The sequence below is a fragment of the Columba livia genome, chromosome 5, assembly GCF_036013475.1.
Source record: "Columba livia isolate bColLiv1 breed racing homer chromosome 5, bColLiv1.pat.W.v2, whole genome shotgun sequence".
Taxonomy (NCBI): domain Eukaryota; kingdom Metazoa; phylum Chordata; class Aves; order Columbiformes; family Columbidae; genus Columba; species Columba livia.
In genome coordinates this window covers 32,183,802-32,207,311 of record NC_088606.1, presented here as the reverse complement: position 1 = coordinate 32,207,311, position 23,510 = coordinate 32,183,802, and the positions used below count along the sequence as shown (strand labels likewise).

The 23,510-nt window shown below is 36.8% G+C and overlaps 1 protein-coding gene across 5 annotated transcripts in view; it reads right to left on the bottom strand.

The window, feature by feature from the left end:
- Positions 1-2,540: 2,540 nt before the first annotated feature.
- The window catches only part of STXBP6 (syntaxin binding protein 6), a 133,103-nt gene continuing 112,133 nt past the window's right edge, over positions 2,541-23,510 (bottom strand). For all 5 annotated transcript variants that reach the window (XM_065064168.1, XM_065064170.1, XM_065064171.1 and 2 more), the window contains 2 exons: positions 10,066-10,223; positions 2,541-5,673 (listed from right to left, as the gene is read on the bottom strand). In XM_065064168.1, coding sequence (XP_064920240.1) covers positions 5,650-5,673; positions 10,066-10,223 — 182 coding nt within the window. In that variant the 3' untranslated portion in view covers positions 2,541-5,649. The remainder of the gene's footprint in view (positions 5,674-10,065; positions 10,224-23,510) is intronic.

Sequence of the window (23,510 nt, the reverse complement as noted above, 5' to 3'; positions counted from 1 at the left end):
ATAAATAACGCAACAGGAGCTGTTCAAAGTGTAAGGGCCAAAGATCATACTTCATGTTGGCCTTAAAAATCCCGAGAGCTTAACTGTGGAGCGATCTCTTATGATGATGGACTTGCGAGTAATAAGAGCAAACACATGATACCAAACGTGAAACGACTGTACAGAAGTGGGAAGTAGGAAAGACAGTTAAGGTAGTAAGGAAAGCCATAAAAAAACTTGCACATTTAGTGTGCCAGGCAGAGAGAGAGAAAAGGATTGTAAGAAGCATACCCAGTCAATGAACATGGACACATAACCTCTTCCTTCCCACTTACTTTTCCACTTCCAGTGCCATTGCAGAGAATGTCATACAGAATAGAGACTTCAGGAAAAAAGGATTTTAATGTAACACTTCCTAAGTTGAGGTAATTAGAAATAGCAAACAGTTAATGATGCTTTCCTCATGAAGCATCCTCATGCTAAGAGCAACGAGACCTTGCCTGGCAGATAAATGGTACCTTTCTCAGCCAGCTGTCTAACAAATGATCCTATATGTACACCTATTATTTAAGTCAGAAACTGGCAGCTCTGCAACTGTTCATGGCCTCAGTGAAGAACAGAACCTGTCGTGTAGTTTGAGTGCTTTAACAGACCTGGTTTCAGCTTGTTTGAAATGCCGAACAGCTGCACTTGGGGAAGTGACAGAACAGGTAAGGTAGAAAAAACAAGGGTACTCAGTGGGTTTAAACCCCCTCAGGACTATCCTGAAGAAATTTTGCTAGAATATGCTGCTAAATTTGTAGATGGTTCCCTACCCATTTGTGAGAAAACACTCATAGCAAGTGCTCCACCACTGCTGTCCTCTTCCCTGGGAGCTGCATCATCACAGGGCTCACTTTTATGTTTTTTTTTTTTTTACTTAATACTTGGCCTTAACACTGATAATCTGCCATGTTACTATGTTTCTGTGTAACAGGATCTTTACACACAGTTTAGAGTTGTTCAGGCATTGCAAAAATAAATAGCAAATTACTTTTTTGTCTTGTAATTCCTTGTCAACCTTTACCAAAGCTAGTCACCATCACGTTTATGTATTAAGAAATATTATCACAATTTGGGTTGCACGAGGTGACAACAGGCAAAAAGATGTAATAACTCAAATGATAATAAAAAAGTATAATTGCAACATACATATATTACCATAAGTGCTTCCAGATGATGTACAAACCAAGCCGAAAAAATATGCTATGAAATGGATGCTGAGGTTTCCTCATTGTTGGAAAAATTAATATTTATATAAGTTCATGTCATTAACCTTCTAGTAGCTGACCACTTCCATAAGGAACAATAATTTTGAAAAAAAATACAGCAATTTTTATCCTGAGAACTGCAGTCTTTAGTGAGTACTGCGTAGGTCTACTGCTCTTCTCACTACTTGAAGTAGTGATATTGTGATTTGCAGCTGAAGGTGATGGGCTTCTTAGTTTCATTTTCTCAATCAAATGTTAGGCCTTCAGGAGTGTGACTGCAACAAGATTCTCCAACAGACTGAACACACTAGCGTATCTTTTACTTATAAATCCTAATAGATTGAATCAGTAAACATTCATGTTTGAACCTCTTCCATGACTCAAAGATCATTAAACCCCCCCCCCATAATCTTTATCATCAATTATACACAGCAGATTAGGCTGATGATTTATGAAAATCGCAAGATTAAAATAAAAATGCCAATGTGGTGAAATTGATCCAAAAAAATGCTCAGAAAATGAACCAAACATTTTCTGTTCTTACAGGGTAAATGTACAATACCAATGGAAAAAAAGTGCCAAAGTGTTATGCATAAACTACAAGAAAACACTGTTCTAATCAACTTTACTTCTGATCCACCAGAAATCTGTTTCTTTTACTAAGAGTTTCATGCAGTTTGGGCATTGGACATGTATGACATTCAATATCAGATGGATGACATGCTTTCTCGTAAGATTTACCTAGTAACTAAAGTAATTTAACCAGTTGACAACAGATTAGGATTTTGGGGAACAGGTTTAAGCCTGAAAAAAGAGATGTCAACAAAGTCATTTCATATTCCATCTGATTCTGCAAAGAGGCCTCATTTGAACACAAGGGATTGCTTCACTGTGTGTAGAAGAATTTTACCTTTACAGTTTTATTCCCATAGGGTAATTAAAATTGTTTTTGCTTTGATTATAAAGTATCAATACAATTAGATGGCTAGAAGAATACAATAATGATTGGAAAATACGAATTTCATAGCAAATTGAAAGCAAATTAACACAGAAGTTGTTTTCAACCCATACAGCCTTTAGGCAGGATGCTAATTAAACCTGTGTTAACTGTTGTCTGGAATCTGCCTGGACATTAAATCCTTCAACCTAGTTCCCATTACTTTTTTTTTTTAATAGTATTCTTTCTAGAGTAAGTTTTCATCACTACAGTGGAAACTAATTTTTAATTGAGTTTTGCTAGAGTGAAATATAAAAATGTGATTTAAAAATTATTTATATTTTGAACAGAGAACTCAAATAATCCAAGGACAATTTTCATCACAGTTAAAGTATTTAATGACAAAATCAGGGTTTCCAGTAGTGACTCAAGAGAGCAGGTCCCACTTTTTTTTCCTCCCCGAATGGCACAAAATTTCTACATCTTTGAGAACTTTCGAGGAATTGGTTACAATAGATACCAGCGAGTGTTACAATTTTGGCGTAACATGGCAAAACCTACCTACCTTTAAGATCACTTTTTAGATAGCACATTTTTGTTAATATTTCACATAATGCACAACTTTTGCTAGTCACAAAAGTAGCCTTTTAAGACAGAGTTTGCAGTACAGTATTCAAGTCTAACAACACATTATTTTTATTCTTTGCAGAACTTTAAAAAGATAAAGAAACTAGTGATGTTGTTACAATTTACAAATACATTCCTTCATATGAAACATTGACCTGAATTATAGTATATGTTATGTACATGACTATCTAATAATAATAGGTTGTACATACTACAAGCTAAGTTCCAGAAGAAATTACAATGCTATAAGATATACCTTTGGATAGACATTTATACACCTCTGATTTTTTTTTTTTTTCTAAAATCTACCAAAACTTGTAGTTTAGTGAACAGCAAGAACAAAGTAAACACATCGACAAACTGAATTTCCTTCTTTCGATAACACTAGGTGATTTAGAATTCCCACAGTAAGTGGCTTTTCACGGTTGGATAAAATCCTGAGTTATGATACATAACACAATACACTTAACTGGAGAATATAAAAGAATGCTGAAAAACTGTCAGTGAGACTGAAGTAATGTTATAGAACAGTTCAACTCACAAAAGGTCTGGAACTTAGCAGTGCAACTGTGACCTTGTCCTGTCCAGCTGATATTCATGTAAACACCTGAAAACCTATGACTTTTAATCTGAATTTAGACAACTCATTCTTTTCAGGTTTATCTGATCTGGGCTTTAGACATTTCTTCTAAATTACTGACAAGCTTAGAAGGCCAGCTAGATGGCAGCAGTTCAAAACCTATTCCTTCTTTCTCTCAAGAGAAAGACTTGTGAGGCCAGCAGCAGAATACAGTTAAAAAGGTAAGAGTAGAAAAGATGATGACAGAATACAGCTACGTGGTCAAAAATGTACTCTCTGACTTGATTTCTAATGCAGCTATTTTTAAAAAATAGCCTAACATTTTGTCTCTAGCAGTTTAATTTCTAATGAGGGACTGTCTTCCTGGTTAATTTGCAGAAATACCATAGTTGTTACAATAGCCTGCAGAAAGCCACTGATGTTTCCTGGGCAAGGATTAATTGTATGTAGCCCAATGGAATGTTCAGAACTCATGTCATTAATGAGCCTGTTCTGATTTATAACAGATGTGGCCAAATTCCTTTTCAGTTGTTGATGCTGGATGCAGTAACTGTTAGAGCTGACGCTAAATAGATCTAAATGATCGTATGGTACTACACAGATGACAAATATACCCCTTCTCTCAATTCCCAGTGTGATATTAAATAAAAAGCTTCATACAAAACAAATTTGAATTGCAGGAAAAAAACCCAGATGTAATGTCTGAATGGAATCACTTAACTAGACAGTGCCCTTAGTTCAAATGAGAATGCCAAGCATCTTTCTACAGAGTGAATATTTCTAAGAGATCTTCAGTTACTTCAGCTTGCAGTAACTAAAATATTCTCAATTACTACAAAAGCTTTTATCCCTCTTGCAAACACTGGTCTGAGGATTTTAGGCTGTTTAGCGTCACTAATAATGCAAAAATCTTATTCTACATTGAAAATGAAAACTACAGTACATTCATATAATGCCAGCTTTCTGTTTTTTCGGTAAGATGAGGACAAAAATTAAGAGCAGGCATCTTTGGAAGATGAAGGCTGAAACTTCTAGGATTTCTGCATCCGGCTTACTGGTTTAAAATAAAAAGTGCAGCATCTTTTTTTTTAATTTTTTTTTTTCCTTCATTCTAGAAGCACATTAGAACATCTTAAAAAAGAAAACAGCTGTGAAGAAAAAGAGTAACCTATTTATTTTTGTGAGGGAATACAGTGCACATATTGCATATACTGAACACAGAATGAAGTAGAGTCACCCTTCCAGTGACAATATATATTGAAAACTGAGACCCAAACTATAAATTATGATTCTGGTGTACCAAGACATGCTTTTTGAAAGCCTCTATTTTAAAAATCAGATGACTAGCTAAAAAAAATGTCATTCTAATAAGACAAATTTCTGAAGTGTTCCCAAAAATTCTTTCTGTAGAATTTATGAAAAACAGACGACATGAAAAATAGTGCATTCTCATTTTCCCAGGCCCTTGCATTCTCATTTACATAGGCCTTTAACCACGGAATCACAGGCAAAAAGAAAAGAAAATGTTATTTTATACCAGATTGCTAAATTCTAGATTGTGTTTGAGGCACAGCTATACGTGTATGGATTTAAAAATTACTTTTATCCTCAGTTTTGTAAACTCAAGCATACATGCTGTAGGTTTCATTATACTATTAAATGATCAGTCTGGAAGAGAAAATAGGCATATTCAAAATGCAGCACTGGTAACAGATTCCCCTATGGAATTCAGATATGCACTTTGAATGCTGGTGATGGCACATGCAAAACTTCCTACGTTGGGCAGAAAAAACAAGTTTTTCCATTTCCCAGGACAAAGCAGCCTATTCTCCGCTGTAATTACAACCACAAGTGTTTAATTCCAACATTCACATTCTGCCGATGCTACATAAAATGAAGAAAAGTATACCCCCCTTCTTTGGATTTTATTTCCACACAACCAGTTAACTCATTTTCTGTACAGCTGGGGAAGAATATTACTATTTTAATCCCGATCAGTTTGTCATTTGGTCCAGTTCCCCTGTTTGCTTTGACTCCTGTAACAACTGAAATACAGATAGAAAGTACTGCAGGACTGTGTAGCAGTATTACAAAAGAGCAACAAAAATAAGTCAAAAAGGTAGAAATGCAACACTTTTTCCTGCATAGAAACTGAAAGAATGCATCTCCACTGAACTGGAAGAAAAAAAATACACAGAAGTCTGGACCTCCTGCAAAAATTGCTGAATGTAGCCTTTTCAGTTTCTCTTGGGAAAATTTCAGCTTTGGGCAGTATCTCAGCATTTGTGCTTCATGGCAAGCTGAAAAAGAAACAAAAAATGAATTAAAGAGAGATCACATGTAACGATAGCTATATCAAGCTAATGAGGTTAGTCTGGATCAGAAGAGTTTGCAAACTGAATTATCCAAAAGATGCCTTAAATCCCTAATTTCCTTGCACACAGTTTTGCAGTTGTGCCCTTTACTGTGGCAGATAGTCGAAGTCTCCTTTCGGTATCCTGAGGAGGCAGCTTTATCTGCTTCATAGCTGCGTTTCCCCATGTTCCGGTATTTTGGTACCTATGAGGAGGGCTAGACCAAGACACTAGAAACAGAGACATACATTTAGACCTAGTGATTTGGATTGTTAAATACAATCAAAAATTCTAGATAAGTAATTTAAAACATCTGTTCAGCAGCTCTGCCACTACATGATGATGAAAAATTAAGGACGGATTGCCTTTCTGCCTCTGTGATTACTGATTATTTAAATTTCAAATAATCCAAAAATTGACTTAAAACTGGGAATGAGAGGGAGAAGAAAGAACTGAAGTAGTTAAATACTGTATAAAAAGTACAGACAAACTGACTTTGCCAAACAAAGCAGGGAACTTGTTTTCAGGTTGTGTATAATAAAGAAATGATATCTGTAGATAATAGCATGCTAACAAAGATGAGATGAGTAAATCCTCTAGGAAGTAACCTAGATAGCAGGAACTGGTTGGGGGAGTTAACATTTCCTCATTTGCTGCCAGTGAAAGGAGGACCAATAAATGACTCAAATTTAATCGATATAAGCCTTTGATACTCAAGAACTTGGTCATAAATATGCCATTTTAAAAATTACGATTTGTAGAGAGAAACTGGAAGGGCAGTTCAGCATGAAAGAACTCCAAACAGCACTTTTCTTTCTCCCTTCAAATGACAAGATATTTTTCAGAAAAATCTCTCTTTAGCAGCCAACTCCAACAAGTTTTTATTATATAGAATCCATAACTCTGAGCTCTTATGCAGTCACCAACATGGAGAAGGAATTTTTTAGAGGCAAACAAAGAAGGTGGAGAAGATGTAATAAGGAGGATTTGACAGATACCCTCAACTAAGTTCCAGCCTTTACACAACTAAATAGAGCTATATGCTTTCATTCAATAAACTCTGATAACCAAAACAGAATCACTCTGTGATTGCTACTGTTTCTGGAGCAAAACAAGTGGCAGTGGTTTCCCCACCCTGCCCCATCAGGTGACTAAGGGGTTTTTTAAAGATGGCAGAACCTGACATTTAGCTGAAGTAGAATTATAGAACCATTTAGACTGGAAAAGAGCTTTAAGATCATCTGAGTCCAACTGTAAACCTAACAATGCCAAGTTCACCACTAAACCATGTCCCTAAGCACCACATCTACATGCCTTTTAAACACCTCCAGGGATGGTGACTCCACCACTTCCTTGGGCAGCCTGTTCCAACACTTGACAACCCTTTCCATGAAGAATTTTTCCCTAATATCCAAACTAATTCTCCCCTGGCACCATCTGAGGCCAGTTTCTCTCATCCCATCTCTTGATACTTGGGAGAAGAGACCAAGACCCTCCATGCTACAATCTCCTTTTGGGTAGCTGTAGTGAATGGATAAGGTCTCCCCTCAGCCTCCTTTTCTCCAGGCTAAACAGCCCCAGTTCCCTCAGCCAGCCCTCACAAGTGCTCCAGAACCCCTTGTGCTCCAGGCCCCTCACCAGCTTCATTGCCCTTCTCTGAACTCTCTCCAGCACCTCAATGTCTTTCCTGTAGCGAGGGACCCAAAACTGAACACAGGATTCAAGGTGCAGCCTCACCAGTGCAGAGGACAGGGGGATAATCACTTCCCTGATCCTGCTGCCCACACTATTCCTGATACAAGCCAAGATGCTGTTGGCCTTTTGGCCACCTCGGCACACTGCTGGCTCATGTTCAGCCAGTTGTCAATCAACACCTCCAGATCCTTTTCTGCCAAGCAGCTTTCCAGGCATGCTTTTCCGAGCCTGTAGTGCTGCCACAACTCTTCAGGCCCAGCCACCTAGACAGTTTTTTACCCAGCAACAAGTAGGTCCATCCAAGCCGTGAGCAGCTAGTTTCTCCAGAAGGATGCAGTGTCAAAGGCTTTACTAAAGTGCTGGCAGACAACATCCACAGCCTTTCCCTCATCCACTGAGCAAGTCAGTTTGTCATAGAAGGAGATCAGATTAGTCAAGCAGGACTTGCCTTTCATAAACCAACGCCGACTGGGCCCGATCGCCTGACTCTCCTCTACACGCTGTGTGATGGCACTCAGGATGATCTGCTCCATGATCTTCCCTGGCACTGAGGTCAGACTGACAGGCCTATAATTCCCCAGATGCTCCTTCTGGCCCTTCTACTGTAGATAGGTGTCACATCTGTTAACCTCCAGGCAACTGGGACCTCTCTGGTTCTCTTGAACCTAATAGATTCCCAGGTGGCTTCCCTATGTATTTTTGTGAGATAACAATACAAGAATTGCAGAACTACTGCACTTCTAAGATATAAGTCAAGATTTGGGGCACCAAGGCAAAAAAACTTGCAAAAAAAAAAAAATGTAAACCCCATTTTACTATATTTTCCTTATAATCTTTAAGATGACAAGTATTCTTTTGCAGTCCTCTAAGAACCAAACTATATTTTGTTTTCTTCAAAAACAAAGATGTTGTTTTCCTGTTAAAAAGACAAAACCCAGGCATTTATTACAAATCCTTCAGTATCACACACTGCAAGACTTTCACTCTCCTGTTTCAGGCAGCTAGTTAATTGGGATAGCTTCAACAGCACATGGCCTTACGCTCATCTGAGGAATCTTGTAAGCTGTAGAACTGCACTGGCAGGAAGGTTTCATAAATCTCAACCCAGCACACAGTCCAAATGGAGCCTATCCTTCTCTATTTTGCATCATTTTGACATTTGTTGCAGAAACTGTTCTCATCACTGCCACAGAGACATGTAAACTCAAATGATGATGTACAAAATCCTGATTTTTTCACATATTTTTAATTTGAATAATAAAATAAGAGACTTGTATTATGGATGGTTTTAGCTTTTCCTCCAATCCTGCTGTATTTCCCTCCAATTTTTGTTTCGAATTATTGCATCAGGATTTTGTACACTTTCATTTCTAAATATGGTACAGCACATATACCAAAGATGGTATTTTTATTACAATACTTCATTCTTTAATCCTGAGATTTTTAAAATAAGATTTTCCTAATAGAACCTGTTGAAAAGATTTGTTTCCATTTACAGCATGTTTTCATCTGTGGAACTACTGTTCTGCACATGTGGAAGATAAAAGGGCAACAGACACTAATGAAACCTATTCAAATCTTAACTAAGATTCATAGCAGCCCAAATACCAGAGGCATTTTTCACTTTTGAACTTGCTACCAAGCAGCACTCTGCTCTAATGTAGCAAACCTTTTACCACCAAAACTAAAGTCGTGGTAGCTGCTGTTTAAGCTTGGCATAGTTATCATCACTGGGGGAAGAGGTAGGGAGGATGAAAGGGATATTAGATGCAAGAGCCCAGGAGCAGGCTCATACCATACTCAGGCCATTAAGCTGAACCATTCTAATCTAAATGGACCACAAATTGGAGAATTATCCCAGCAAATATTAAAATTAATTGTTTTGTGACATTTTAAAGACTACATAAGACAGAGGCTTGTATAGAACATCAAGATATCAATCCAGGATTTCCGTTGTTAATTATGTAGTCAGGCATTTTTTGGTATACGCATGATAATGCCTAGTGCATGTGCTAAGCAGCAAAACTATCAAATTTGCATGCTAAAATGGCTGTTGATGTTTAGAAAACATCTACCTTTTTTTGAAAAGTATTTTCTCTGATGAGGATGTGTTACACAGCCACCAAATTGAATGCTGTAGATGCCTAAATTTTTTTTTGTCACAGAGATGGAAGCTAAGCACTATTCTGCAGTTGCAAAAGCAACAGGCACAGTACTATCAATACCTTCCACACATTCCCGAGAGGGAAAAATTCCTTAAAATCCCCATAAATAACATTTCCAGAATTAAAAAGATACATCTTCAGAAAAATACAGTTACAGACCTATGGCTACTTAGCAGAGAGTATTAACAGTAATTTCACTGTACTGCTGCACAAAATATGAGGAATAGTACCAAACAGTAGTGGGAAGATGGATTCAAAATACGCTTCAGGTGAAGGTAGGTAGGTACTGGAAATCCAGCAAACCTTAGATCTATGCACAGAAATTACAAACCAGAAATCTGCCACGTGAGGAACAGAATCAAGGACAATAGCAGCTGTTTATAAACAGTGACTGACTGTAATTCTTTCTAGAGCTTCCTCAAAACAAAGGACAGTGTGAATTTAACCTACTGAGAGCCTTAGCCTATCAAAATCTTACCTTGTGTGCAGTTTCTGCAAACTGCTGAGCACTGTTTTTCAGCTCCTCTGTCTTCTCTTCTGCTCGACCTAGCCGTTCACCACGCTCATTCAAAGCCTGACTTGCCTTCTGTACTGCACTTGTCACACTGTCTGCTGCTGAATGGAGTATGCTATTTCCTGCAATATGAAAAGAAACTGTTAGAACACTCAAATATATATAAGCTTTGTATTAAATACAATTATTTTCATTTATAATGTTCTAGACCTGATACGTTATTTGCTATTTTACCATCTAGTTGCACTTTGATTAATGGGATAAGTGATTGTTTTCTCACTCAAGTCATATTATTAACAAATTATAAACAAGTACCCTACAACAACATAATAGCAGGAAGTAGTGGACATAACTTAGCTATGTATTATTTTTTAAGCCTTATACTGATACATCATTTCAGGAAGCTATTCTATTAAACCAATGAAACCATTCACAAGTGCACACAGCTTCTTCACAATGCTCTCATGTTAATACAGATTTACTTTCTTTGGAAGTTGCACTATTTCTCTAGAAGGTAAAAGACTGACACCACAGGACATGTCTGTACAGATTCACTATTTTTTTCCATATTTGTGACAGAATGCAAAACCACCTCTCTCCCTCTCCCTTCCTTCGATATGGAAGGCACAGACACATCTCCCTCTCTCTCTGTTGCTTGAGGCTAACAGCTTCTTTTGTTTGATCCCAGAGCACCCTGGACAGAGTCGTTAAGAGAGAGGAGAAGGGAGCGAAGAGGTGCCAAGGAGTTGCTGGGCACCCATGGCCAGTGTGGGGGATGCTTGGAAGCTTCAGGGGCACCCCACAGCCAGAGTGTGGGTGCAGAGAAGCTTCTGGAATGCCTACAGTCAGATCTGATCAGGCTATACAAAATGGGATTCTTGTCGAGGCTCCACCCTTTTTGCGTGGACCTCTTGGAGCATGAGTGAGATGCTGCCACCGAGAGCCCTCCCAGGACAGGGATGCTGTTTGCCTCATCTCCACACGTAGGTGAGTGCTTACTCTGTGCTTCAATATAAGCACATGTATTTCTTTAATTCCTTGCAGGATCGCGAATGCTTACTCTGCTTCAACATAAGCACATGTATTTTCTTTAATAATTCCTTGCCAGATTCAGGCAAATGTACACTTTTCCCAGACTCAGGGATGGCTCTGGCAGTTTTTGGTGAACCACGTGTATGCACACTGTGGATCTCTAGTGGTACTAGTTACTGCACCTTTAATAATTACCTCAGCTGATACTCGAACCTCTATTCAAGTCACTTTGGAGACCTAAAACCCCATTTTCCACCGGTCAAACTGCTGTACTTTTTTTTTTACCAAATAAAAATTTGTTTTGGACCCTGTAGTCCCCTAACTAACTTCAGGGTGCCTCCATGACAATATTATAGTAATATTTCATGTACAAGTGCACCTCAAACACTATTACTACAGTTATTTTATGCTGCTCTGATTTATCTACCTTTGACCATTCTCCATACGGAGTACCAGCCATGTTTCATGTGACAACATACTTTATTTAAATTGTAGTATCTAAAGTCCTAGTAAGGCTCAGTATCTTGTAAGCCTTTAGCTTTACCATCCAAATCAACCAATCAGCTTCACTGTTTCTTCTCTGGTGTCTCTTCTCGATGTAGTATTTTCTTCAAGTTTTCAACACAACTGCATTTTCCTCATCATTCATCCCTTTTAAATGCTCATTCCTTTCAGTACTCCCTTCTATACCGTTTCTTAAGAGAACAGATTACCCTCTTTTTGGAATGAACTGCTGATGACTGTTTAAAATATGAATGACAGTACGAACTGAAAACTCTTCAGAGAAAGTTACATGTTATCAGTATGAACTGGTATATATTAAAACGCCTGTAGGACAAAAACCCCAATATTTTGTCCTATCCTTTAATCTTTTTTAGAAAAGGGACTAGTAAAAATTCAGCTTTTTGCAACACAGTAGTCCCTTGGTGTCTTCCACAAGCTTTAAAACTTAATCTAGCTTACAGGGAATGTGTTATCTAGGAATTTCTTGCCTAGACACATAGAAAGGCACTGTGAGAACCAGAAAGCCAATACAGAAGGAGCATTAACCACCAGGCGCGTTGCCGCTGCCAGGTTTCTAAGCTGCCCCAAATACTGTAATTGCACAGAGCCTTTTTGCACAGCATTAAAACCAAATGTATAATACTTTTAAATGAATTAGGCTGATAAAGGTACAAAACTAGTTCAACATACGAAGCTCAACTGAGCACTACAGCAAATCTGTTACAACAAAGTCTGCAGTTCTTATGGACATACAAAGACACTTTTATCCTTAACCTGAAAAGTGTGTCTACTTCAAAAATATTGCCAGGTTAAAAAATAAAACCGAAACATTAATTTGAGGGTTATTTTGCTATTAGTTTCACAAGAAGAACAAAAGACCCATTCAGACACAATTTACAGATAATACTCCTTTCACTAGAAACAGCAAACAAACAATGAAGAGTGAAACTGAAGGTTGCGCCAAGTAGCCTGTGGAACAACAGGACAAGCTGCACATGCAGGAACACTTGAGATAAAAAATTGCCTTAGAAGTTTATTAAACTAAAACACAACTGGTATCAAACTATGGAGGTGGGGGAGGGACCCAAGAACCTACACACTGTGACTCACATATGATGAGTCAATGTAAGAAATACCAAGCAAAGAACATCCTGGCCTCCTTTATACCAATATTGTTACATTTTTCACATCAGTAATTAAAAATAACAGATGTATAAGGATATGAAACAGCTACAGGTTTGGATTTTTCTATTGCTGCATGGAACAAAGAGGCTGCATTTAAAAAGGGAAAATAGGAAAATAACAATTGGCATTAATGTTTAAAAGATGAATATCTGATAACACTGTGAGCTGGAATTTGCAGAGACAGAAACAAAACTTTATCTTTTCAAGTGGCCTCTCTTCAAGACACTGAGGAGTCCAATAATAAAACCAAGTAACTTCAAACATTGTATCCTTTCTTACTTCAAGATTTTTCAGTCAATTGTTACTTTGTTCATGATTGGCTCATTTAAAACCAGTTATTGGGAGATTATTTTGGTTTCTGTTCAGGTAGCTTCTCCTATAAGCACACGAACTGGCCAACGTGTCACTGGAAATAGTTTCCCTTTTTTGGTGTGTGATCTAACGGCTCTAACCTCTTGTATAAATAAGAGTTAGTTTTCTAGGATAAGAGTTTTAAAAGCTCCCAACACTGCATTAACTCTGTTGTTGCTTTACAGGATCAGAAAACTTCTGCTGAGTTCAAGTGAAGCAGGGTACATGGAGAGCTTTATAAAACTAAGCATCTTCTGAAGTCAAAACATGCTGGGGAGTAGAACACATTGCTGACCTTCTTTCAATGTCAGTAGGAAATCGCAGAATGAAAATATTCTGTATTTTTGTATTCCTGAAACTATCAGGATTTGTGGTCAAAGATTGATATCTATTTCTCCACAGCACAAAGAACTTGGAAGCTGCGCACATCGATAGTAATTGTTTTTCTCTCTAGCAAATACCGAATTGTGTTCTCTCCAGGTAAGATGTGCTGTATTTTTCTATGGGCAGTGACTTGCAGAAACTGCTATTCTGAGACTGGTTTGAAAGACTACCTTTGGATAAACCTTTCCAACGGAATGTCAGTAAAATAATAATTAAAAAATCCACTCCAATCTATGAGCAACACAGAAACTCATATGTCAGTAGTCTATTGAATTTCACCAGTGTATTTCTAGAGCATGTGTAGGTGGTTGCTGGTATGACTGACTGCGCCTCGTCCTTATATTAGTATCACTGCAAGAACAGCAATACGGGTACTGGATGTATTGAAGAATCATCCCTACTAACAAATCACCTACAGCCTGCAAAATCTTTAAGCTGTTCTTCAGAAGATGATAAACAATTGGGATTCAAGATCTCCAGAGAAGCTTGTTCCATGACTGAACAACAAAACTGTCTGAACTGCACCCACGTAGGTGTAAACTTATGCCAGGCAGCTGCACTGAGTCACTGAAGAAAAACGTAAAGAAATGTGATGGTTGCCATCTCTGGAAAGGCTATTTTCCGTCTTTGTTCAGTTTTTACCAAAGATGTGACAACTGCTGTTAACCACCTTTATATATATATATATGTATATATATACATATATACTTTTTTTTCCCCCTCTATGAAGAATCTGACAGATTTCAGGACTCTTCATCTACTAGGTTAGAGACACAAGCTCCTCAAAGGAAGACTTGCAATAGCTTTTCACATACATCTCAGGAAAATTATTTTATAACACTTGCAAGATGAGATAAACACCAGCAAAACATGGGTGTGGGTCAGCTGATGTTCTGAGGTGGTTTTAGTAAGAATGAACTTCCATTGTTCCTAAGATGTTCAAATCCAAGGGCCTGCCTGTGATCTCAAATTTTGCATGGCTACAAGTTCTCGCTGTGAGCAGCAAGACTTGCATGCCCATGTTGCTGCTTTTTCTAAGGTATATAGAGATTCTCCCACTTTTGGAGCACACGTTATCTTTCTGTAGTTTTGTAGAACAGATCCCAGAGGTTGAGACTACAGATTTTTCTCTTTCAAATAAACATGAAAGGAAAATAGAAAGGTTTACATATGTTATCATTTTATTAAACAGGTTTTTTTAAGTCTCTATTAAGGGCAGGCACAGAGCTGTCTACCTAATAGTATTTGCAGACCCACTGAGTAACTGGAGTGAAAATATTCCCAGAAAACATGGGAAAAATATGAATTTATACTGAGCTTAATATAAAGTATTAGGTTAATATTAATTTCTAGCATCAACAAAACATGTATGTTTAGGCCAACTTCAGTTTGAAACTAAACGAATTGATCTTAATTTAGTGGGTTTCTTCACTTTAATTTTGCTGTATATAAAAGCACAGAAACATATTCCTAATTGATTTTCAGTTACTGAAACAAGTGGCTTAATAAGGTCACTTCTAATACAGCTTTTTCTTCTATAATACTTTTTGTCTTATTATCTGAAGTTGTCTACCTAAAGGGACATACAGATTTCCAAATCAATCAATAACTACACATCTTGGTAGTCCAATTTGCTAAGCCAATGATACATTGTATTTTGAATTTGCTATAGTGAAATATAAACCATTGGAATTAAACACCCCTTTCTCCTTAGAAAATTCCATTAGTGACCTATATAATTATACATAAAGTTATCAGGGCCCCAAGGCACAGGAACAGCAGAAGGGCAGTGGCCCTTGGCTGAGTGCTTTAGACCAGTGATCCCAGCAGTGTTACTTGCTTGTGGACTTAAAAACTGAAGAAATAACACTTTGCAGGAAGCACCGTGGCTCCTCTCAGACTAATGTTTAAATTTTTGCTTCTTATGTTCACAAGCGGTATCAGAGGGTCTTACAGCCCATGAAATCAGGTGACATTGCTTTAGGCCTTTTAACATGCACAAGAGAAAAGTACATTCTTAACCCAGTATCTGAAAGACAGAGAGACACTATCATCCATCAGCACGGGAACAAGTCTATTTGTTGAAGAAACTAATTGGTCTCTAGAGAGATCATTATTTAGTTTGCACTATTTGTTTTATCACACATTCATAAAAAGGTTCATTGCATTCTTCATTAGCTGTGTCAAATATATTTCAGGGAATTTATCTGTACATTAGTAATAAGACTCTACAGTGACTAATTTGTAAATACAAGCATTAACTTTTTAATTGTATATGCATTAAATACAGCATCTAGCAACTACCTTCTTCCAAGAAGGAAATAAATGCAATTACCTATGATAATTAAGCAGCTCCATCTATCACGTGAAAACTTTTCTTTTTTTCAATGTAAACAGATATTTATGGTTCCCATTGAACTACATAAAACTGGGCCTGTGTCACTAAATAAAGGCTGAAGGCCTAATGACAATCATTTCAACATCATTAATAAGATCACCTCTATCACAATGTAATTATTCTAATGCTTACACACACTGTTTACAATCAGATATACTGGTGCCACTAAAAAGCTCAACAGAATTTTGGAAATATTGATTGTAAGTACAAAGAATAGCTTTTTTTCTCCTTCACTATTTTGTGTTTTGTTAACTGCCTATGCACTCATCACTTAAGATCCAAAAGCACTGAACAATTAAAATATCAATACAAAACTAAAGGACTCTAGGGCAAAGGGAAAGGTGCTCAACAATCAAGAATGAACTTCTTGTGAAAGAACGAAGCATCGCAGACGTGCTTTTTCTAAGTGGAAAAGCGGTCTGAAGAAGGGAAGAGGCTACAGAGTAGAGTATTATTTCTCTTCTAAGTTACACAAACACTTACTGGAAAAAACAGTTAAAATTGACAAAAGCCAAATATAAAAAAAACACTAAGAGAGGAAGAGATGAATATAAATTCTGGTGTTCCTGACAAAGAATCATGAAAGAAACCTTAAGACTGTATTTCTAATTATAGCTAGGAATTAAGATTACTTTCCAGTTTATCTCATCACTCCTCAAAAACGGAGGTGACCAAGACAAAACATAGCTTCAAATGGGAATTTTGAAAATAAATCACCTTTTTAATTTCCAACTAAATTTAATGATGATCCTTTTGACTTATATAACAGACCAGCTTTAAATTATTCCTTCATTATAGCAGTTTTCTAACCTTGGATAACAAAGATTATTATTAGACTCCATATGCACCTATACAATTTGATTAAATTATACATAAAATCACAAAGAAAAACCCCGGTTTATTAATATTCTAATCTTGTGTTTGCAGGTTCCAAGTCTCTTACCAGCAAGTTACCCAAGCATGGAAAAAATGCTCAAGATGAACATTAATTTCAGGTCAAGTATTTATGCGATTTTTAAAGATAATACATCTATTTTAATGAACTTCAGAAATACAAGAAAGTTAAGTTTTTCTCTTAAAGAACCACAGTTAGTTTCTTAGGTCTCTCTTAGCATTTCATCCTGTCACACTGCTAAATAGCATGAGCCTTGGTGATGACTTAAAAGGAATGCCAGTACTAACTGGCTACCATTTGGACTTTGAACTGCTGATCATTACCCTTGACGCCCACCCACCCATAGCTTTGCTGTGAGGATGGTAGAGGAGACAGCGCTGAATGCCTTGCTGAAGCCAAGGAAAATGAGATCTGTTGCTCTCCCTTCATCCACCAAACCACTCCCTTCATCACAGAAGACAAGATGGTTGGAAACAAATTGCTTTTAACAAATCTCTGGTGCCAGCACTCCTTGCTCTCTGTGTTTCTAGAACGGTTTTCCATAAGGATTTGCTCAATAGCCTTAGAAAGGTAAAAAATATATTTCAAGTTAACTAACAATTGAAGTTTTCAGGAAAGAATTATTACCTGGCTCAAATAATTGTTAAATACTAAAGCTTCTCTATGGATGCAAATAGAATTCAAACTCATGAAGACTTCATTTAATCTTCAGTCCTACACATAATATGGCTATTCAGGTTGGATGTTGTCTTAAATGTCCATGTCAAGTATTAATTTTCAAATTCTAGGCTTGATAAAAATTACTACCACCATCTGCGTGTCTCAAAGTAGAAGCAGTGTGGCTTTTGTGTGTGTTTGTTTTGTTTGTTCTTCTTTCTTTTTGATTTGTCAAACCTTTTTTATCTAACTCCATCTTTACTTTCATAAAAGGTTTTGAAAAACACCTACCCATAATTACTGCACAGCAGAGATCCGTAGTGTTTCCTTGACACTAAACTCATTCACTACTCTTTTTAATAGACAGTCATAATGAGACTTTTTTTTTTTTAACCTAATGTCGTTTTGTGTCTTCGAGAAGATGAGATCTTAAAAAAAAAAAAATTACCTTAATTACCTTCAGGGTTCAACAGTTCAATATTTTCATTGCTAACAAGGAAGGCATATCCAAATTCTCAATGTGGCTTGCAAAATGTTAAATTTAGAAAGAGCCGTGTTACAAAAAAACCTCCTTTCATGGTCCTACAAGGGACTACAGAAATCCCTTCCACAGACAGCTGAGCAGGATAAGCTTTCTTACCACAACTGGAAGAAAATGGAAGTATTATCTCTGATCCTAGTGCTCTTTTATTTTAAATACTGACATTAAACAACATAGGGACCATAAAAGTGAAAAAAAAAAAAAAAGAATTCTTTTATGAGTCTCTTGATAATGAGATCTACTCAGATTCTCTTCTGTTTTATTCGGTAGTCCATAGTAACACTGAGGAAATTATTCATACTTTTGAACAACTAAACTAATATAAATGCTTTTATACACACAGATTATTTGTGTTGACTGAAAAGATAAATGTTCTTACAGACACTTAAAGAAAGTTATGTTGCATAGACGATATGTGAAATAATGTTATCTAAAGCTTTACAAGTATTACTCTGTTGGGTGATCTAAGTAAGATCAGATTAAAAGGTGGAGAAACAGGATCAAAAAATATTTTCTCCACAGAAAATCTGTCAAAGATAAGAAAAAGAAGAAAAGTCCTGCACAGGAAAAGTGTTTCTTGAGAGTGCCTGCACTAGGCAGGAAGAGACTGATCTGATCAAACTACTGATTCAAATTTCAAGGAATAAAATCAGAAAAATTAATTTAACATACCTTTGCTTCAATTTATTGTAGGAATTTGTCTCTTATTTTACTTTGCTCAAAATCTTGTTAATCCTTCAGGGGGTGGGTGGGGGAGTCAATTATGCTGTTACTTTTATTACATTTTAGGCAAATATCGTCTTACAGATAAATCCTGACATGCTGAAATTGACATTAGATAAGATTTAATGGTGACAGTTAATATTACTGCTCATATCAATAATAAATAATTATAGTCAAGATTATCAACCCAGTATATGACATACAGGCCAAATACACAGAAATTCGCACCTTTGGAAAAAGCTTCATATGTAAAGATCCAAGCTGGAAAAGACTTTGTATGTAATAATGTCGAAAACCTTGCAGGAAGAAAGCCTAATTTGCTGTCTAAAAAAGGTAATGTTCTTGGGGATTATAAACCAAATAAAGTCTATAAACCTTACTGAGCAGTGATATTTAACCATTACAACAACTAGGAGTTAAAGGGGCTCATTCTGGAAAAGTTCTGGAATTCCACAGGATCTCAATTAATGTCACTATTACAGTCAACCTGTCAAGGAGCCAAATGTGCAATTAAAACAAAGAACAGCAGCTCTGCACCATGGCGAGCTTCTGTCAGAGCATGAGATGCCCCATTTAAACATTTAGCTTAAATGTAGTTCTATTGGAGCCACAAGTAGAGAGCTGTGAAAGGTGTGAATACTGAAAAAGCTTGCAAGCTTTGCTGCTTCCAGTGAGCTGACTGGTAAAATCACCGGAATTGGGACAGCTTCCATGTGGAGTTTTATGACATTGATATCATCCCATAAAGAAGTAGTACGGGTTTTTTGGTTGAAACCTTTCAGATATTTCTACCAGTAGGCAAAATCCTGTAGTTCCTATATTTCCTCATGACTGCAAGCTGAATTATCCAATCAAATTCTTTCAAAATCAGAATTTTTTCTGTAAGGAATATTCAGAAAGACGAAACAGATTTCATACAGGATGAAAAGACAGTGACTACTATAAAAAGTTATATTTCATAAGACAAAAAAATCTATTTTGAATTGAAGCCTGTGGTAGGTTGACCCTGCTTGCTTACTCCCACCCACTGGGTTGAGGGAAGAGAATCAGAAAGGCAAAAGCAAGAAAACTCAAAGGTTGATATAGAACCAGTTTAGTAAGTGAAGGGGAAAAAATAGAAAAAAACAGATGATGCAAAACTAATCACTCGCCAGTCCCTGAGCAATGGCTACCTTGGGAAAAGGTGACCCCAACCCAGTTCTCATTGCTGAGCACACTGTTACATGCCATGGGGTATCTCCCTCATCACTGTGGGTCAGCTCCCCTGGTTGTGCCCTGTCTCAGGCTACTTGCTGGGGGCAGACAGAATGAGAACCCAAGAAGACCTTGACATGCTGTAAGCTCTGCTCACCTAAAACACTTGTGTGTTATCAACAAAATTTTGGTCACAAATCTAAAATATAGCGCTTTACTGGCTCTGTGAAGAAAATGAGCTCCATCCCAGCCAAAACCGATACAAAACCATATTAATGTTTTCTTTCTCAAGGCAATCCAAAGCGCTTACACATCTCCAGATGCAATGTTTTTTTTTTTTGTTTCAAGTTCAATTCACCAAAGTACTGACATTTCTTTTAGGGTGGGTGGGAGAATCAGGTAGCAACATGTCCTGAAGATAAAACCCAGTATTTTTCTAAACAAATGGACTGCTTACAGTCATTATGTCAATCCTACTGATTGAGCTTCTGATTAAGCAGTGTTAATTATTATTAAGAAACATAATACACTAACCTGCTACAATGGAGGCACATAACACAGTGTATTTGTCAACAGATTCACACTTCTAAATCAGGTAGGTGACAGTAAATTCATGTCTGCTACAAACTCAATCTGCATATTTACAAAAAGAGTATTTAAGTAGTATATTCAAAATCTGCAACTTCTGTTACCACATAGGCTGAAATCAAGTTGTAGCTCACGTGTAAGAATTAAGAAGAGTGAGTAAGAACTGGTCGAGGTCAGGATGGAGTCAGTCAAGAGTTTGAAAACATCAAATGAAAAATGCAGCGTCTGGCCTGCGACTGTCTGTGCGAGAGCAGCTGCCCTCAGGCAGAACGTGGTCTGGTAATCTAGGACCTACACATTTAAGGGAAATATTTTAGCAACATCCCAGTCATCCAGGACTGGTATAGCTATGTTTACGTCTGAATGTTTTTTCTTTTAACTGTGCACACTTCTCCTATGTTTTGATCAGTTATTGTCAACAATAAGAATCAACTTGAATGTAGCTTGTATCTAATAAGTCACTCTGAAAGAGAGCACTTTGCAAAAGCCACCTCCTCTGTCACCCTCCGTACTTAAGCACTGAAAACACCACTTCAAAAAGAAGACAGTGACCACAGGCAGCGCAGGTTTTTTAACGGGCATTTATTCAGATGGGAATTTAACTGCCTAGAAACAGATTATTTTTTTTTCCAATGAAGAGGGGAAAGAGGAAGTTACAAATTTCTCTAGTCTGAAAGCTTCCCCTAGGCTGACAAGGCTCAGGTCATTCCCACATATTGCCCAGATTCAGCAATCAAACTGAAAAATTTTGTTAGGAAAAAGAATCATAAATAAATAAATAAATAAATAAATAAAGAAAGAAAGAAGAAGAAGAAAAGAAAGCAGTTGAGATAGTTGTTCAAAAGAATAATAAATAAATAAGAAGAAAAGAAAGCAGTTGAGATAGTTGTTCATTACTGCAACACAGCACTGAAGACATGAAGGCAAATCTTTTTCTCCACTACAACTTTGCCTCTTAAATAGCCATATGAAAGCCTTATTAAACAGCTTGAGTTATTAAGTAGAAGATTACAGAAATAGCATTTATGTGATTATAATCCTATTAGATAATTCCCTCTCACAACTTAATGAACTCCCGTATCACATGAATGGAATGTTCTCTAGATAATTTCAGTATTGTAATTATCAGCCAGAAAGGACGACTTAGTGATCTGAAAGACAGAACATTCATAGAAAGTAGTATTTTTGCTAGATTTATTAATTTAATTATAACTTTGAAGCACTTAAAGCTGCAAATTTAAATCTGAACATCCATTTCTCAATTTGTCTTTCAAGGGCAATATCCTTCCCAACTAAAACTTGAGCCTTAAAATTTAGACATCTCCCAGCTCAGCCTGAACAGAATGATTTCCATAGACTTTCACCTTCTTTGAAAGGAAACAAAACAGTTCTGTAGGTCTTTGCACCTGTCCTGGTTTTGTTAAAAACAAGACCAGTCAACAGGTGACCTTGTTTTTTGTTAAAAACAAGACCAGCGACAGAGCGCATCTGCCACAGTTTATTGTCGCCTTGCCTTAAACCTTGAAAGCACCTGAGTCTGGAAAGTTTACGACCTTCAAAAGAAGAATTATTTACCAAGGTCTGGTAACTGTTACCAGTGGTACATATTTTGCACTTAGTTCAGCCTGTACTGACCATACAGCATTAAGAGTCGCCGTACTCTCAAGTCATGGATCAATGTTTGATCTTTCTAAAAATCCGATGCTGCTCAGGAAAGTAATGCAGGTTTCAGACTAAGAAGTGATCTCAGATTAAGACTGATTACTACTTTCCCCTGTTTCGATGTGGGGTAGGCAATTTCTTCTGACACAAATGAATCTTTTAATATCTATTAATCCAAATAGTAGCCAAGAACAGCTGTGAATAAAAAAGAGGAAGGCAAATATTGCATATTATTTTGAAGTAGAGAGCATTTTAGATTAAAAATCCATCTTATTTTGTATTGTGTCTAAAGCATATAGACAGAAGAAAAAAAAAGGGAAAACAAACAGTCAATTATGAGGACCTTTGAAAACTCTATAAACCTCTTAAAATATCCCATTCTTTTTAGTCTTCCCGATTTGCAACGTCTGAAATGAAGCCTACATTAGTTCTAGTAATTCAGAATATTTTATACTGTAACAACATGTTATAATGTAACCCTAGTTTATAACTTCATTACTTTTCAATATGTTACTTACATCTGGATACAATTTTTTTATATGTATCTGTAATCTTGTAATGAGGTTTGATATATCAGTTGTCACATGAGACTACAGCAGATTTTTATTCCTGCTACTAGTTAAGTAATATCTCCATCCTGGGAGTTAAACAGATGCTTCCAAGTTATTTCTAACACTAACAAAAAATACCTTGTGAATCATAACATTATACTTTTTAAAAATCCTACTGATTATAAAGAATGTAGGAGGCAAAATGATAATCCTAACTGTTCAGCTGCAAAACCTTCATCAGCAAACAATAAAACAAGATAAACTTCATTGACAACTGAGATCAGTTTCTTCCTCTGCTCTCATTATTCATGTCAGCTCTTTAGATTTGCAAGGTACATTTTAAGTTCCACAAAAAAATGCCAAATAAACAAACACAAAAATCAGTCTACGGAGTAACATCCCACTTTTCGTTTTAGCCCTGGGTTTAACGTATTTACTGGAAAGAAAGCTAAAAAAGAGAAGAATGTGCTTGTATTTCAGATTCCTGCAATGACTGCAGCCTACATAGCCATTCCAGATCTGGACTGCTAGCTACCCAGGGTCTTGCAAGTAATATCATCACAGCTGCATGAAGTTCAGAAGATGCTGCAAGGTCACCTGAGGACCCGAGTAAATGGTCTGATTTTAAGACTGACATCATTATACTACTGATAGTACTCTACTAAACTAAGTAGAGCTATGCTCAACTTGTCTGCATGAGCTTTTCATCATAGCTTTGTGTAAACTTTCTGTATTAGACACTGA